Genomic DNA, 14,669 nt, shown 5'->3' with positions numbered 1-14,669 from the left:
AGTTTTTAGTTAATTCACGAATATGAAATTATATTTTTTATGAGAGTATGAAAATAAAAGTATGACACATTACATTACATACAATACAAAATCCAGATGGAAAACAATTGTTGCTCAAAGTGTACTTAATGTCAGTTCCTAAGAGACCCTCAAATCACGCTTAAGCGTCATTCCTTGATAGGTCAGATTGTGATTTTTCTTCTAAAATCTCTTCCAATGGATTCCAAATGAACTCCAATTCATAATTTTTCAATGTCCAACATGAATATTGAATTAAAATGCTTCTAATGAACTCAAAACAATGATTCAACACACAAAACATAAGATCAAATATAGTTTAAGCTTCTCTTACATCAAACTCAATGAACTTTGAGATGAAGGGATCTAGATCCTCTCCCATAGCAATGTCAACTGGAGGTGCAATTAAAAAAGTCTCAAATGTTTGATTATATGAACGATTGTGATTTTTTTACGTGTCCCTCTTCAAACAAAAAAGAAACACACACTCTCTCTTATCTCTCTTGAACCTGCACATTGTGTTTCATTCTCAACCAGTCTTCATGCTTCTCCATCTTTGGTCTTCAAGGACCTCATCGCCTTCATAATCGAAATTCAAGGCACGCATCGTGCAATCTTTGAGGTTTTTGCATTATATCCAAAAACTTGAAGTCTCTAATAGTGCTTAATTTCATCTTGGAGACAGAACAAGCAAGATGTTTTGTTTTGTTTTCTGAATAAAAGTATGGAATCCCAAGCCTATGTTAAGCTTCATAATATGCTCCAATGTGAGCTTTATCTGAATGATGTGCAACATGAGATAGGAAGGAAAGCTAAAATGGTCACTTAAGCATTTTTTTTTTTTGAAATGGCTTCTCTTGAAATTAGAAAAAAAAATCAATAAAAAGGAAGAAAAAAGAATAAAGCCAAGGAAACAAGACCCATTTTTGTTTGTTGATAAAATGAGAAAAAACAAAAAGCCTCATAATAGAATTGAAATTTTGTTTGTTTAGATTGGAGTACGAGATGCCGTATCGGCCTAGCAGGAGTCGTCAAATGTGAAGGTCCAAATGACAAAGGTTTTGCTGACATTGGTGTGAGAAAAGGGGAAGAGAAATGGAGGGTTTTCTAAATAGAGCTGGGTTGTTAATTTAATCCTATGGTGTAGGATTATTAAATTGGACACTCTCCCGTTTTTAATTATTGAAAAGAATTCGGGGTCCAGATGAAGGGAGGAAGAAAGGAAGAGATTTTAAGTCTAAGACGAAAGCCTTCTACCACTCACACAACAGTTCCACATCATTCACACCATTCATATCACCCAATTCCCAAAACCAACATAAATCACATAAAAACCATGAAAATGAAAATTTTTATCAACTTTCAAAAGTGCTCATGAAAGGAATGAGAGGGTTTTGAGTGTGGTTCAAATTTGAACCCCTTTATGCAAAGTCTATAAACACACACACACAAATTGGTGTAAAATTATTCCATCAAGTCTTGAGTACACATATTTGTGTCAAATAGTTGGAGGAAGAGCTTTATTTTTCATAGTAATTCTATCCGACTTGAATAAAATTATTTTCAATAAAAAAAATAAAATATGATTTTTTTAAAAAAAACCTCAGCTTTATTATCACATTTAAATTTTCCCTATTCAAAATCTCACCCCTTATCAAAATTATGTTTAAAGACACCATCTAAGTAAATGAATATTGAACATTAATACTTTTTATATAAAAAAACAAACAAAAAATACATACTTTAATCCTCACAATTACTAAAATTTGGCCAACAATATTTTGGATAAAATAAATAACATATTGTCACCAAAAATGGTGTCAAAGTGTCAAGTGAATTAACTAAAAATACCATTTCTTTTTATTAGTACGAAGTATTAATTAATTTTCTGGTAATTAATTTCTGATCAAAATCAATTTATTTAAAAACAATCAAGGAGAAAATATGTTTTTAATTCTTATATTTTTTTTGTTTTTGTTCCTGGAGTTTCATATTATCCAATTTAATTCTTATTTTTTTTTATTAAAAATATATTTTTAGTCTCTCCTCATGTTGATGTCATTCATTACGTGACACATAGATTACACCGTGACCATTATTTTTATAAATGTGGCAATGCATTATTCCAAGTGGTATTTTGAATTAAAAATTTAATAGAAATTAAATGTTTTATTTTTAAAAAGAATCAAAATAAAAAGAAACTTCACTCTTTCTCTTGGTTGTCCCAACTTTCTGTGTACTGCTAAGGGGGACTCTCATCATTGTTCCAAAACTACTTTCAATGGATAAACAAAATCAAAAGAAGATACGTGAACATATTTGCAACATGAATTATTGAAGAATGAAGGTAAAAATCAAGATAGAAATAGAACCGTTGAAAGGTGGGTTTGTGTTAGGAGAGAGGTTTGATAACTTCATTTAAAAGTAATAAATAATTTTCCACATATTTTTAATTATTTTTTCTAAAAAAAAGAGAGAAAAGAACACTGTGTGCCATGCTAGATACAAGTTAACGCTGTTAGTGAAGATTTTGCAAGGAAGGAAGGATTAAAAATAAATTATTTTAAAAATTTAGTAACTAAATTAAAAGATAAGAAATTTTAAGGATTAAAAACAAGATTTGATAAAAATATAAAAACCAAAAAGCATATTTCTTCCAAAAATCGAACATAGTATTGTACCAGTATTTCATCGCGCTATTAATTGGAACACTTTGAAGTGAGTGTGTATGAGTATAGTAAATCTCGTACTATCAAATTCAATTTCCTGGGATAAAAAAAATTGAGACAGTTGACCAGAAATTATAATTTTGGCAAGTACAAAGCATAGAAAACAAGTGGAAACATGCACAGCATACCACCTCTTCACTTGGAGAGTGATGGTGTTTCCAACAACCTCCAAAAGGCGTTGTTTTTTAGGCTTCTCTTCCACTTGACTTAAGTAAGTTTCATCGCCCCTCACCAACCCCAACAACACTACAACCTTCACATAAATAAAACCCATTGCACATTGCACCTCACTTCAAAAACCTCAAAACACAAAACATTCTTTCCATTTCAACAAACCAAACTCAAAACACTTCACAAAACAATGGCTTTGAATTTGACTCATCAACCAGCCATTAAAGCACCGTCTTCCTCCTCTTTCGCCGCCTCTCGCCCTTTGCGGGCCCCGCAAAGCGTCCCCTTGAGGAGCCCGCAGCGCTCACTTGCCGTGCGCGCCGCCGCCACGGAGTCTCCGGCGCCGGCGGTTACGGCGGTGAGGGAGTGTAAGGTGAAGTCAGTGAAGGCGCGGCAGATCGTGGACAGCCGCGGGAACCCGACGGTGGAGGTGGACCTGGTGGCGAACGGGCTTTTCCGATCGGCGGTGCCGAGCGGCGCGTCGACGGGGATTTACGAGGCGTTGGAGCTGAGGGACGGGGACAAGAGCGTTTACGGCGGGAAGGGAGTTCTTAACGCCGTTAGGAACATCAACGAGGTCTTGGCTCCCAAACTCGTTGGCGTCGACGTTAGGTAACGGACTTTCTTCCTTCCTTCATCTGTTTCTTGGTTAACTAATTAATGCCTTGACCATTTTCCCCCTGCGAACACTTCTTGTTTGTTGCGCGTTGCTGTTGTTGTTGAACGTAAAAGGAATGAAGGGTAGGTTGGGAGAAATAACGGGGAACGTTATGTTTGTATAATTAGAAGGTTTCGTCTGAGTGTTTGGAAGAGAGGAAGAGAAGAAGAGAGAAGGGTGATTTTGCGATTATGTTGAGAAAATGTTATAAAGTGTTGAGAATAAGGAATGAAAGCTATTGTTCAGTGTCTTTTGTTGTCACCACATACGTCTGATTATTGTTCAGTAAAATTGATTTTTCTTACAAACTTTCGGTTTGATTAAATGTCGTAAAAATAGCTTTTTTGCATTAAGTTGAAAAAATTACAGTAAGTATTGCATCAGCTGTGCAAAAAAAAAAAATGCAGTAAGTATTGCATCAAACTTTGTTTCAGGGTAACAACATTCAAGCATAAGTTGCTTTACTTCAAAATTAATTTTGCAAATGCATCGAATAGTATCATTTCCAATAAGATTCTTTTTTATCAATTCTATTTTTTTTTTTTTTTTTTGCAAATGCTTGTCGAAACACACACTCAACTATACATGTAGTATATCAAAAGCTTAGGATTTGTACTGATGCAGTAGAAAGTAGAAACAGCTTTGAATAAAATTTATGTGAAATATTATGATATGGAGTTAGCTGAAGTTTTTCTGAGCTAGGTGTATGTAGCTTGCTATACACTGTGAGTTGGACACCACTTTTTGAGTGTTGTGCTTGGCACTTTGAAAGGAAGAAAAGAAATAGAAACTTGTTTTATATTTACATATACTCTTAACAAAGATATTGGGTTCTGTTTTTGAAGTTTTGGGTAGTACGGCTGATATTTACGGCTGTGTTTGTCAAGGAATCAAGCTGATGTGGATGCTATTATGCTGGAAATTGATGGAACTCCTAACAAATCAAAACTAGGGGCTAATGCAATATTGGGAGTTTCACTGAGTGTATGTAGAGCTGGTGCAGGGGCAAAGGGAGTTCCCTTGTACAAGCACATCCAGGAGATTTCAGGAACAAAGGAACTTGTTATGCCAGTTCCAGCTTTCAATGTTATAAATGGGGGAAGTCATGCTGGGAATAATCTGGCTATGCAAGAATTTATGATACTACCAGTTGGAGCCACTTCATTTGCTGAGGCATTCCGCATGGGCAGTGAAGGTTAGAAACCTATTACTTTGTGACTGACTGTAACCACACTGAGGAAGTATGGTTGTGACTTGTGACTGTATATGACTTGTGGGCTGTGGCTGTAATTACACATCTTTTGTGTGCATTTTCTCATTTTGGCATTCAACGTGATGTCTGCCTTTTTCATCAATAACTCAATTGTTTGGCGAGTGTAAATTGATGAATTCAGATATTAACTTCCGTGCTAATATTAGGTGCTTAGGTAGGTATTACATATGATTTGATAGCTAATCTTAACTCCAATTTTCCAGACTGCACATTATGTATAGCACAAATTCCATAATTTTTTCAATCTAACACCAGTGATCTATATATGGTGACAATCAGTTAACTTGGTTATTTCTGGTGGAACAGTTTATCATGTATTAAAGGGAATAATCAAGGCAAAATATGGACAAGATGCATGTAATGTTGGAGATGAAGGAGGATTTGCTCCCAATGTTCAAGATAACAGGGAGGGGCTTGTCTTACTCATGGATGCTATTGAGAAAGCTGGTTATACTGGCAAGGTGGGTGATGCTTTGATTATTTCTGTTACATAATTTGAATATTCACTTGTGCTGATCTGGAAATAAAAAACAATGGCGCAGATTAAAATAGGCATGGATGTTGCAGCTTCAGAGTTTTACACTAAGGATGGGAAGTATGATTTGAACTTCAAGAAACAACCAAATGATGGAGCTCATGTTCACTCTGCCCAGAGTCTTGGTCAACTATATAAAGATTTTGTGAAAGAATTTCCCATTGTGTCAATTGAGGATCCATTTGATCAAGATGATTGGGGTTCATGGGCTTCACTTCTCTCTTCAGTTGATATTCAACTTGTAGGAGATGATTTGTTAGTTACAAATCCCAAGAGAATAGCTGAGGCCATCCAAAAGAAGGCTTGCAATGGTTTGCTTCTAAAGGTTAGCATCCTTAAACAAAATTTCTTTCAATCATTAGAATTATTTCATTTCATTACATTTTTGTTTAGTTTCTCCAGCTTTTCCTCCATGCAGCTTGCTTTAAGATAGTTGTTTTTATTTGCATCTTATCAAAACTAATCAAACACCAGCTGCATGTTGGCTGAATTTACAGCTGCAATTAATGATTCCTTTGGTTTTTTCTGTTATCCAATGACTGCAGGTTAACCAAATTGGTACAGTGACTGAATCTATTCAGGCTGCACTTGACTCAAAGGCTGCAGGTTGGGGTGTCATGGTTAGTCATCGGAGTGGTGAAACTGAGGATAACTTCATTGCTGATCTCTCTGTTGGCTTGGCCAGTGGACAGGTTCTATATCCTTAATCTTTTTAGCTACCATACATTGTACTGTGGTGTTATCACTTTCATATTGATTATCCAAATTCTGTCCTCCAGATAAAGACTGGTGCTCCTTGCCGAAGTGAGCGATTGGCAAAGTATAATCAGGTAATTGGAATGTTGTGTTCCTCTTTGATTCAAGGTTTTAGGTCACCCTATGACAACATAGAAATCATTATGACTAAGACTGTTGCAAAGTGTGTTCATTAATCAAATTTCAGCATATATGTATATTTGTTTCTGACCTACTTTAACTTCATTTTTCTTTTGGTACAGTTATATTCATTATTTGGGCTTGAAATGGACTTGTCAAGATAAAAGATTGTTAAAAGTGAAACACAAAACAGTATAATTAAGTAGAGTTAGAGTTACTGATTTATGTCAATGTTTCTATTCAGTATGTCTCAGTTTCAATCTTCATTTATTGTTTTTATAAAATATCATTGTTCCTGAAAAGTAATTTTTAGAATGCTTCTTTAGCATTCAATCGCTAGCATGATAATGGAGTGATCTAATACACATTCTCCATCGCAAATTTATTCAATTTCTTTTCAGCTTCTTCGGATTGAAGAGGAACTTGGAAGTGTGCAATATGCCGGTGAAGCTTTCAGATCACCTTAGAGTGAACACAAGTGATCTTAAAAATCTTATTCTGGAAATATTTCTGCATCAGAGTCATTGTCATCATTGATTTACCAAGGAAAATCCTGAGTTTTGATATAGATGCTAGCCTTCTGGGATTTTCAGATCTACTTGATGAGTTAGCCTAAGATGTGTTTTGAACTGAAATAATTATCATGTGATTTGATGATAACTTGGTGCGGTAACATGGTTCCATCAGTGTAACTTTTTTTTTTTTTTTAAAGAGACCTACTTGTGAATTAGTCCCTCTGCTTCCGGCAATTAGATATATACTGTGTAATCCTTTGAAGAAGGGAGAGGTTTAGGCATTGCTGTTTGGTAGTTCAGTGTTTGTAATGGTACTTCTCTACATAGCTTGTGGACAAGTCCCGTCTGTGTTACACCTGGCATTAGCGATATGATTTGGAATTTGTTTCTCCTTTCACCCTGCGACTTGAAAGGAATTCCTTAATTTTAATTTTAGACCCAGCAATAGTTTTTGTCTTTGGGCGTTTGGTAGGAGCTAAATTTTTTGTTTTCCGATAATCATAGGTTTGAAATGAGTTTTTCATGTTTGGCATCAATTTTTAAAGAATAACATTATTGAGAAATGATGTTTATTATAAATGTTTTTTAATCAGTTTTTCATGTAAACTTTTTAATGGAAGGAGTCGATAATCTTATTTTTTCGAGTATTCTTTTTCACTATAGTAAAATATCATTTTACTTTTTATTAAATTATTTAATGTGATAATAATATTATGTAACTCTTTGGAAACTTATCTTAAGATTTCAATGATTAACTAAATAAGTTTTATTCTCAGGAAACATAATTGCTTGGATTTATTATTTTCAGAAATAGTGATTTTCGGACATGAAAAATTTTCTCCCTTATCCAATGCTCTCCAAATATTTTTTAATCGGTTTTTCATGAAAATTTGTCTGTGGGGTGGTAGGAATCTTATTTTGCCTAGTTTAATTTTTGTTAATACAATGAAAAAATCATGTTATTTTTTATTAAATTATATAATATAATAAATAATTAAAATAATCAGGAAAAATATATTATTCTTTAATTTCTAGGAAACTTAGGTAAACATTCTCAATGGTCAATTAAACAATTTTTATTCATTCTTAGGAAACATAATTTTTAGGATTGATGATTCTTGGAGAAACTTCTCCCTACCAAACATCCTTTTAGTTCTTAAACACATTTTAAGATTTGTCTCTAGATTTTTTTTTATAAATTGGCTTTATTCTTTATATTTTTTGTTATATTAGTTTGTATAATTTTATTCGTAAAAATTATGTTGTCTTTATTTGGCTCATAATTTTAGAATTTATTAGGAAATTGGCAAATCAAATGACATTTCCCAATAGGAATGTAAATGAGTTGATATTCATGAATTATTTGAGTTCAACTTGTTAAATGTTGGTTTAAGATTGTCTGTTTAAATAAATAAACAAATTCAACCTTAAAACTTCGCTCCATTATATAAATGAGTCATACTTTACAAGATCGATACCAACAACTCATGAATAACTCTTATTTAGATTGATGATGATAACTTTATTATCCTTCGTTATTTATATATTCATTATGGAAGTATGAAACACTTTGCTGAAAACATTAAAATGAATTTTGAAGTTTCTTTTCTGTAGGAATAAAAAAGTCATGAATTTTTTGTTTATTGGATTATGAAAATGTAATCGTATATAATGTTTGAATTCATATTAAATATTGAACACATTTCTATTTTTAGATTACTATATGGTATTAAAATGCTTATTAAGTAGAACTAAATCGATAAAGTTAATAACTAATTTAAAAACATTTTTCATAAAAGAAAAAATAATTAAATTATAAATCAACTAAACAAGTCATGCAAGCCTTGGAGTTTTCAATCAAGCCAACCTCGAGTCATACTTTGAATAAATGAGTCAAGTTCGACCTTTCAGTTAGACTTGTTTAAATAAATGAGCCAAGTTTAGTTTTTGCAAAGCTAAGACTACAGTACTCAAGCTCGACTAAATTTACATCTGCTACTGCCAAAGAGACGCTGATGCCACAGGATATCTTTTTCCATGATAATATATTACCATACTTTGATACGGCTACAGGGGAATCCATTTTGTACCTAACAACATATTTATGAGGATCATTACAAAATAATTATGCTTATGTGCAACTGCAAGGAAAGAACATCTAGAACATTTAATAATGAGGGAACATGGTATGAAACACAATGGCCACCAGTAACCATAGCAAAGATTTGTTGTTCCAAGGCAATGAGAAACTGCAGATTTATGTATCAAAATCTTTGCTCAAAATATGCATCCAGCAAATGGAAGCATAAATTAACCAGAACACGCCCTCCATGATCATTTTAGATCCTCTTGTCACTAGGTTCCAGGAGCAAGAGCAAAATGGGATAAGTATATATTTTCAGGCATTAATATCATCCACCCTTCACAGCAGGAAACATGCAAATGCAATTGCTTTTAAATCCAAGCAAGCAGAGCTAAAACTGAATAGCTGGACCCGCATATACCCCCTGGCGCATATAAAGATCACTAGGTGATTCTAACTCTGCGAGCCACACATATTCCTCCTCTTCCCCATCACGTATAGGTGCATTTCCAGCTGCTGCAGAGCCCATCAAGAAAATCACTCATGGAAATCTCATATTTGACTCACTTCCTAAAAGAATGTGAGTTCTATAAAAAGGATTCTAACTTCCTAAGAGCATCAATATACTTTTAGATTTGAATATCTGAATTGTATATTCTAAATGCCTAAAGAGAATGTCCCCTTGGCTGTTTATTAATAGTGATCAATGTTTAATTACAGTAATAACCTAATCCCTTAATTGTAGGGATAATAATCAAGATAAATCAATTACATACAAATAGTAAGTAGGAAACTAAATCAATAATGTAAATAAAGAAACAATCATATCAAAATGATGTCTTATCCCATATCAGTGTTAATTAGGGGGTGGGTGCAATGTTCCCTCTAATTTTGATGTTTTGACCTTCCTTTTTCTAAAAAAAAAAACAAACATTTCTCACGAGATCCCTCAACTGGACTAAAAGAACTTGAGAAAGGAAGAACTCAAAGGGATGAATGACCCCGTAGTTGGGCTAGAAATACCAATGAAAGAAAGAGTAAAGAGACCGAAGGAGAATTTAGAGGTTATCAACACATTACATGGTCAAGCCTAAAATGGGAGAAGGGAGCCCATGATGGTGCACTTGATTTAAGTGGAAGAAGGCCAACCTAATAATGCACCAACATGGGCCTGCAACCTACTTTTTATTTCATTTTATTTAAGTGTTTCTAGAGCAATTTTTAATTTTAATAAATGGGCTGATTTGGTGTAAATTAGGAGCCCAAGTTTTAATTCTAGAATAAGGTTATTTTTATTTAAGTTGTAATTTAAGCCTTAAACTTGTTTGGGCTTTTTGTTCATGTTTCCTAAGATTAGGGTTAGCTACCGACCTTATTAGAAGTGTGCTGTCTAGTAATTCTATAAATAGGGATGTAATCTCTTTCATTTTGAGAGTTAAATAATATATAAGGTTTACTGAGTAGAGCAGTGACTCCTCTTTTTGGTTCTTGAATTAAAACCTCCTTTGCATCTTATCAAATGTTTCCATACCTTTGTGGTGATTCCTCGCTTGGCTTATCACTTTCCTAGAGTGTGTCGCCTTCCTTTTCATTTCCTATCTATTCCATTTTTTTCTAGTTCTTTTGTTGTTTTATTCTTATAGTTTGTGCCATTAATATAATTGTTTTATTGCTATGCATTAGTTTCTCCTCTTCTTCTACCTTAATCTATCTTATTTCGTCTTCAATTCTTGTTACAAGATAACCAACTCAAGGACGATCCATAAAAACAATATGACTCCTATCGAGGATCATATCAACTTCTCAATAAGTATTTATTGAAGAAGAAAATACGAAAGTAAAATAAATTGAACTTCTCCCATAAACTAAAATCACTTGTGCTCTTAACTTTCATAGAAACCCTTTCATTTAACTTATCCAAAAGCTAATGTGCACGAGTTGATTTTTAGCTTACGGAAGAACTCAATTCATTTTATCTTCTTAGTTTCTTCTCCTATAAGTATTTATGGAGAAGTTTATCTAAACAGGGTCTTATTTTTATGTAATGACTTATAGTTCTACTAAGTTGTTGTTATTACAGGCCAATTTTGGGTGATGCAATGCACAATCACGGCCTACTGTGGTTACAGCAATTACCACAACCGAAATGTTGCAATTGCATCATGTGATGTGACCTGCAATTAAAACCTTGATCACTGCTATATATTATGATGTATAGAAAACAAGCAATATTACTAAGCAGTTACTTACAGAATGCTGAATAAGGATAATCATGATAATAAGTACAACTCCTTCCTTCCTCTTCTCTGTAAGGAGGTGTGAGAATGTCTAGCATGGCACAAGGTGTCACTGCTGCAAAACAGTGCAGATTTCCGTGTTTGGGATATAAAACTGATGTATCACACAGTGCATTCAAGACCTTATCAACTGCTAACTTTGCTAGTCGTACTGCATCAAAGGAAAAGTAAAACAAAATAATGAAATCAATTGACAAATAACAAGTAACTTCAAAATAAGGATCAGAAGAGCAGGATGTATAAGCCATTAACATGATAATTTTTACATCATCTAATGTTCAAAAAAAGATCTACAGAAGATTATATATAAAGAATGTAAATCACCATGAGCCAAAACATAGCATAATGGAATTATTTATTACTTGTAGGCAATCCGCCTTATAAGGATTTTAATCACTGTCTTAGTAGATCATAACAGGAGCTGAAAGTTTCCAACAACTGTCATTCTTTTTTCCGCTTTATTAGTAGACAAAGGGGAAAGACATATCAAATAGTCTGCATCTCCAGTCTACCCATTGATAGCCAAAGTAAAGGGATAATAAAGAGATGAAACAAATAGCAACTAGGTAAGTTATTGGGTTTTGTATTATAAGTATATTAGATTGGATGAACAAAAATAAACAATCAACCCCTTGAATCGAATCAGAAAAAACAAAACATAGTCTTTCAGTAGATCTAAGATAGAGTGAACAATTGATACAAAATATTCCCCCCAATTCTATTACACCAATCACCAACCATGTCTATTTTCTGCATGGTTCTCATGTAGCCAGGAGAAATGTAATATCCAGATGTATATGAAGACAGATAGACATTTGAACCAAAAGCATTATTTGTATTTATTAAATTGAGGAAGATCTAGAGTATATAATTTGAAACATTATGAAAAATAAGGTTCCAAAGGAGGATAATATAGACTATACAATATGATGGGACAAGGCAATTGAAGTTCAAATGACTAATTAACAACAATCTCGTCTTACTGAAAAAACAAAAACATATTTAAAATTAAAAAAATAAAAATACGAAACAGAAACAGAGGAAATAAGAAAGTCAATTCATAAGTAAATGCAATATACAAGTCAGACCTTGACCATATCCAGGTCCTTTGCTTTCTATGATGCAGGGAGGCTCAACCCAGTCATAACCTTTCACATGCAAAGAGCCATAGAGAAGTTTGCTAAATACAGTCATCCCAGGATGATCATGGAGAGGAATAACTGAAGAAGTAGGGAAACAAAATATACACATCTGCACCAATCCACATTGCTTACGTTAAGTGTAAATCTCATTTCATACAGGTTGAATGGTCACAGAAAATCACAATAATTGATGCTAGAATTAGAATGTAAACATCATGATCAACCCAATTAAAAGAATACAAGGAATAGTTTGGCTATATTTGAATAAATGGATTGTAACATAAACACCTTATACCAGTACTCAGAAGACAAGAATAATGAAAAAAAATAAACAAATAAACATACACTGACATAGACATGAAACCCTGCAGCAGTGCAGTGCAGTGCAGAGGCAGTCTACTAATGCAACATACATACGAAATACAAACATAAATGTTGACTACCATAGTGCTGGAAAAGAGAAGAAAGAGCAAATAAGTAACATAGATGTTTAACATATTGCTACCATGCTGAGGTTGAAATTAGCCAACATGTTCATACACTGCTTGCACACGGATAAACCAATGCTATCTTAATTCTTCAGTTCAATCATTCAAAATACAAACAGAATCTGACACGAGTCTGAAATGTTCAAATGGCCATGGCTTATGGATTAAGTTTTTTTTTCAATTTGGTTTGCTGTGTTGCACTTTTAGCCACAGTCTTATGAGCTCAATGGCTTTGACATGCAACACCATGCTAATATGCATAGTTGTCTTACAGTGGTGTGTACTAAAATGGTAAAGCTCACCGTAAAACTGTCACATTCATGAATGTCCACATATGTTATTGGTTGAGCCCAACGAGTTACTCTACTAAGTGCATTAGCACCAAAAAATCCAAGCCCTCGATCATCATCTGCAGTTTCTTCCTTAAGGCCAACATCAGCCGGTTGAATAGTGTCTGCCAAGCCATGAATAATTAACAAAGATTAAGATTCCATTATCCAAAGCAATGTAACATCTTCATTTCAAAATTCAAAAATATGTGAAAAATAATCTGGATTTTGATAGGAAACCTCCAATTTATAAAATGCAGCAGAAACAGAATAAATACCTTAACAATATGCAGAGATAAAATAGAGCTAAGGTCACTTTGCTGAACAAATCAAACCTGACAACAATTGACCGATATCATATTTCTCTATACTCATTGAATAATTGCTCAAAATCAGTGACATCAGAATCCAGCAACATGCCAAATTCCCACAAATCAACTCTTCAAAACATCCTTTCAGTTTTGCAATCCTTCTAATATGATTGCTTACATAGTGTAAGAACCCCAAAAAGTAAAAATGACCAAATCTACTTTCTTCTTCTACAATTCATCTTGGACCTCTCCAAGAAGTAAAATTACCTAGACTAAACAGTAATTACAAATTTACAATAATAAAAAATTACCTACATTACAAGTCCAAGCACGCAGCTTTCACAGCGTTGAAGTTATATTGGTCTTACTCCATGCATCTTTCCTAATAGTTTTTTTTTTTTTTCCCACAGTCTTATTGGAGCATATTCTCATTCTTCAAAACCAAATCAATCTTAGAACTTTTATGCATTAACATAATAACATAAAACATCATCTAAAAAAAAATCAAAAACCAACCATCGCTTCAATTTAACCGTAAAAGACCAAACTCGTCCCAACAATGTTCCCAACACAAGCAACTTAAAACACCCCCAAAATCCCAATTGGACCAACTGAACATTAACCAATCTAAAAAACAAAAAAAAATACATTTTTTTTTTTGCTTAATTGGAGAAAAAGCTGCAAACTTGAACGTTTAGAACAACAAAAGAGACATACCCAGAATCGAAGAAAGCTTCATCAGAGCTTGGGACGAAGGAGGGGCTGTTCCAGAGCCAGAGGGTGATAAGATGGTTTTGCAATGGTCATACAAAGCCTGAACCTTGGAGCTTTGTTGCCTCATACTAAAGTACCCGCGAAGTGAAGAGAAAACCATGTCCTTGTTCTCTATAACTACCCTCAGCTTATCAGATAATAATTGTCGTAATTTTTGACATGGGATTGGTCAGTGTCAATCTACGATCCATAACAAAACCATTATTTTACTTCAACCAAAATGCGGTATTTCCCCTGTTTCTCTCTGCCCACAGTTATTTCTTTCTTTTCACTTGAAAATTTAACTTCTTTGTACAAAAATTAAAAACAATAATTACTCATAAAAAAATTAAAAACAACAAATAGTGTCGACAAGTAAATTTTACGCTGAAATCCGATAACAATCCGCGTCCGTGTATCAGTAAGATTATTTTCAGAAATTTAATTATCATCTATTTTTATAAAAATCATTTTTATTGTTTATTGTATTA

General features: G+C 33.5%; 2 protein-coding genes across 3 annotated transcripts; one reads left to right on the top strand and one right to left on the bottom strand.

Annotated features, from left to right (window-relative positions):
• The first annotated feature begins 2,842 nt into the window (after positions 1-2,842).
• On the top strand, positions 2,843-7,222 carry LOC114416661 (enolase 1, chloroplastic-like). The gene is made up of 7 exons (XM_028381615.1): positions 2,843-3,530; positions 4,464-4,771; positions 5,156-5,310; positions 5,392-5,709; positions 5,930-6,076; positions 6,164-6,214; positions 6,662-7,222. Exons 1-7 carry the CDS (start codon positions 3,109-3,111, stop codon positions 6,725-6,727), a joined length of 1,467 nt encoding a protein of 488 aa, XP_028237416.1. The 5' UTR covers positions 2,843-3,108; the 3' UTR covers positions 6,728-7,222.
• Positions 7,223-8,625: 1,403 nt separating this feature from the next.
• LOC114416660 (plant cysteine oxidase 3-like) lies at positions 8,626-14,413 on the bottom strand. Of its 2 annotated transcripts, none has more exons than XM_028381614.1 (5): positions 14,143-14,413; positions 13,088-13,239; positions 12,244-12,406; positions 11,109-11,306; positions 8,626-8,865 (listed from the first exon to the last, which is right to left on the bottom strand). In XM_028381614.1, the coding sequence occupies exons 1-5, from the start codon at positions 14,297-14,299 to the stop codon at positions 8,843-8,845; spliced, it is 693 nt and encodes a 230-aa protein (XP_028237415.1). In that variant the 5' UTR covers positions 14,300-14,413; the 3' UTR covers positions 8,626-8,842. The 2 variants fall into 2 exon arrangements, with proteins under 2 accessions (XP_028237415.1, XP_028237414.1); XM_028381613.1 differs by having other exon boundaries at positions 8,626-9,374; positions 14,143-14,405.
• Positions 14,414-14,669: the final 256 nt, after the last annotated feature.

The sequence above is a fragment of the Glycine soja genome, chromosome 6, assembly GCF_004193775.1.
Source record: "Glycine soja cultivar W05 chromosome 6, ASM419377v2, whole genome shotgun sequence".
Taxonomy (NCBI): domain Eukaryota; kingdom Viridiplantae; phylum Streptophyta; class Magnoliopsida; order Fabales; family Fabaceae; genus Glycine; species Glycine soja.
The sequence above is the reverse complement of the archived record's forward strand: the minus strand, read 5'-3'. Positions and strand labels throughout refer to the sequence as shown.

Coding starts and splice junctions, on each gene's coding strand:
- LOC114416660 (XM_028381613.1), bottom strand. CDS start 14,299: ATGGTTTTCTCTTCACTTCGCGGGTACTTTAGTATGAGGCAACAAAGC. Junction 13,240..14,142: donor GAAGCTTTCTTCGATTCTGG/GTATGTCTCTTT, acceptor ATGGCTTGGCAG/ACACTATTCAACCGGCTGAT. Junction 11,307..12,243: donor AGGACCTGGATATGGTCAAG/GTCTGACTTGTA, acceptor CCTTTGATGCAG/TACGACTAGCAAAGTTAGCA.
- LOC114416661 (XM_028381615.1), top strand. CDS start 3,109: ATGGCTTTGAATTTGACTCATCAACCAGCCATTAAAGCACCGTCTTCC. Junction 4,772..5,155: donor ATTCCGCATGGGCAGTGAAG/GTTAGAAACCTA, acceptor CTGGTGGAACAG/TTTATCATGTATTAAAGGGA. Junction 6,077..6,163: donor TTGGCTTGGCCAGTGGACAG/GTTCTATATCCT, acceptor TCTGTCCTCCAG/ATAAAGACTGGTGCTCCTTG.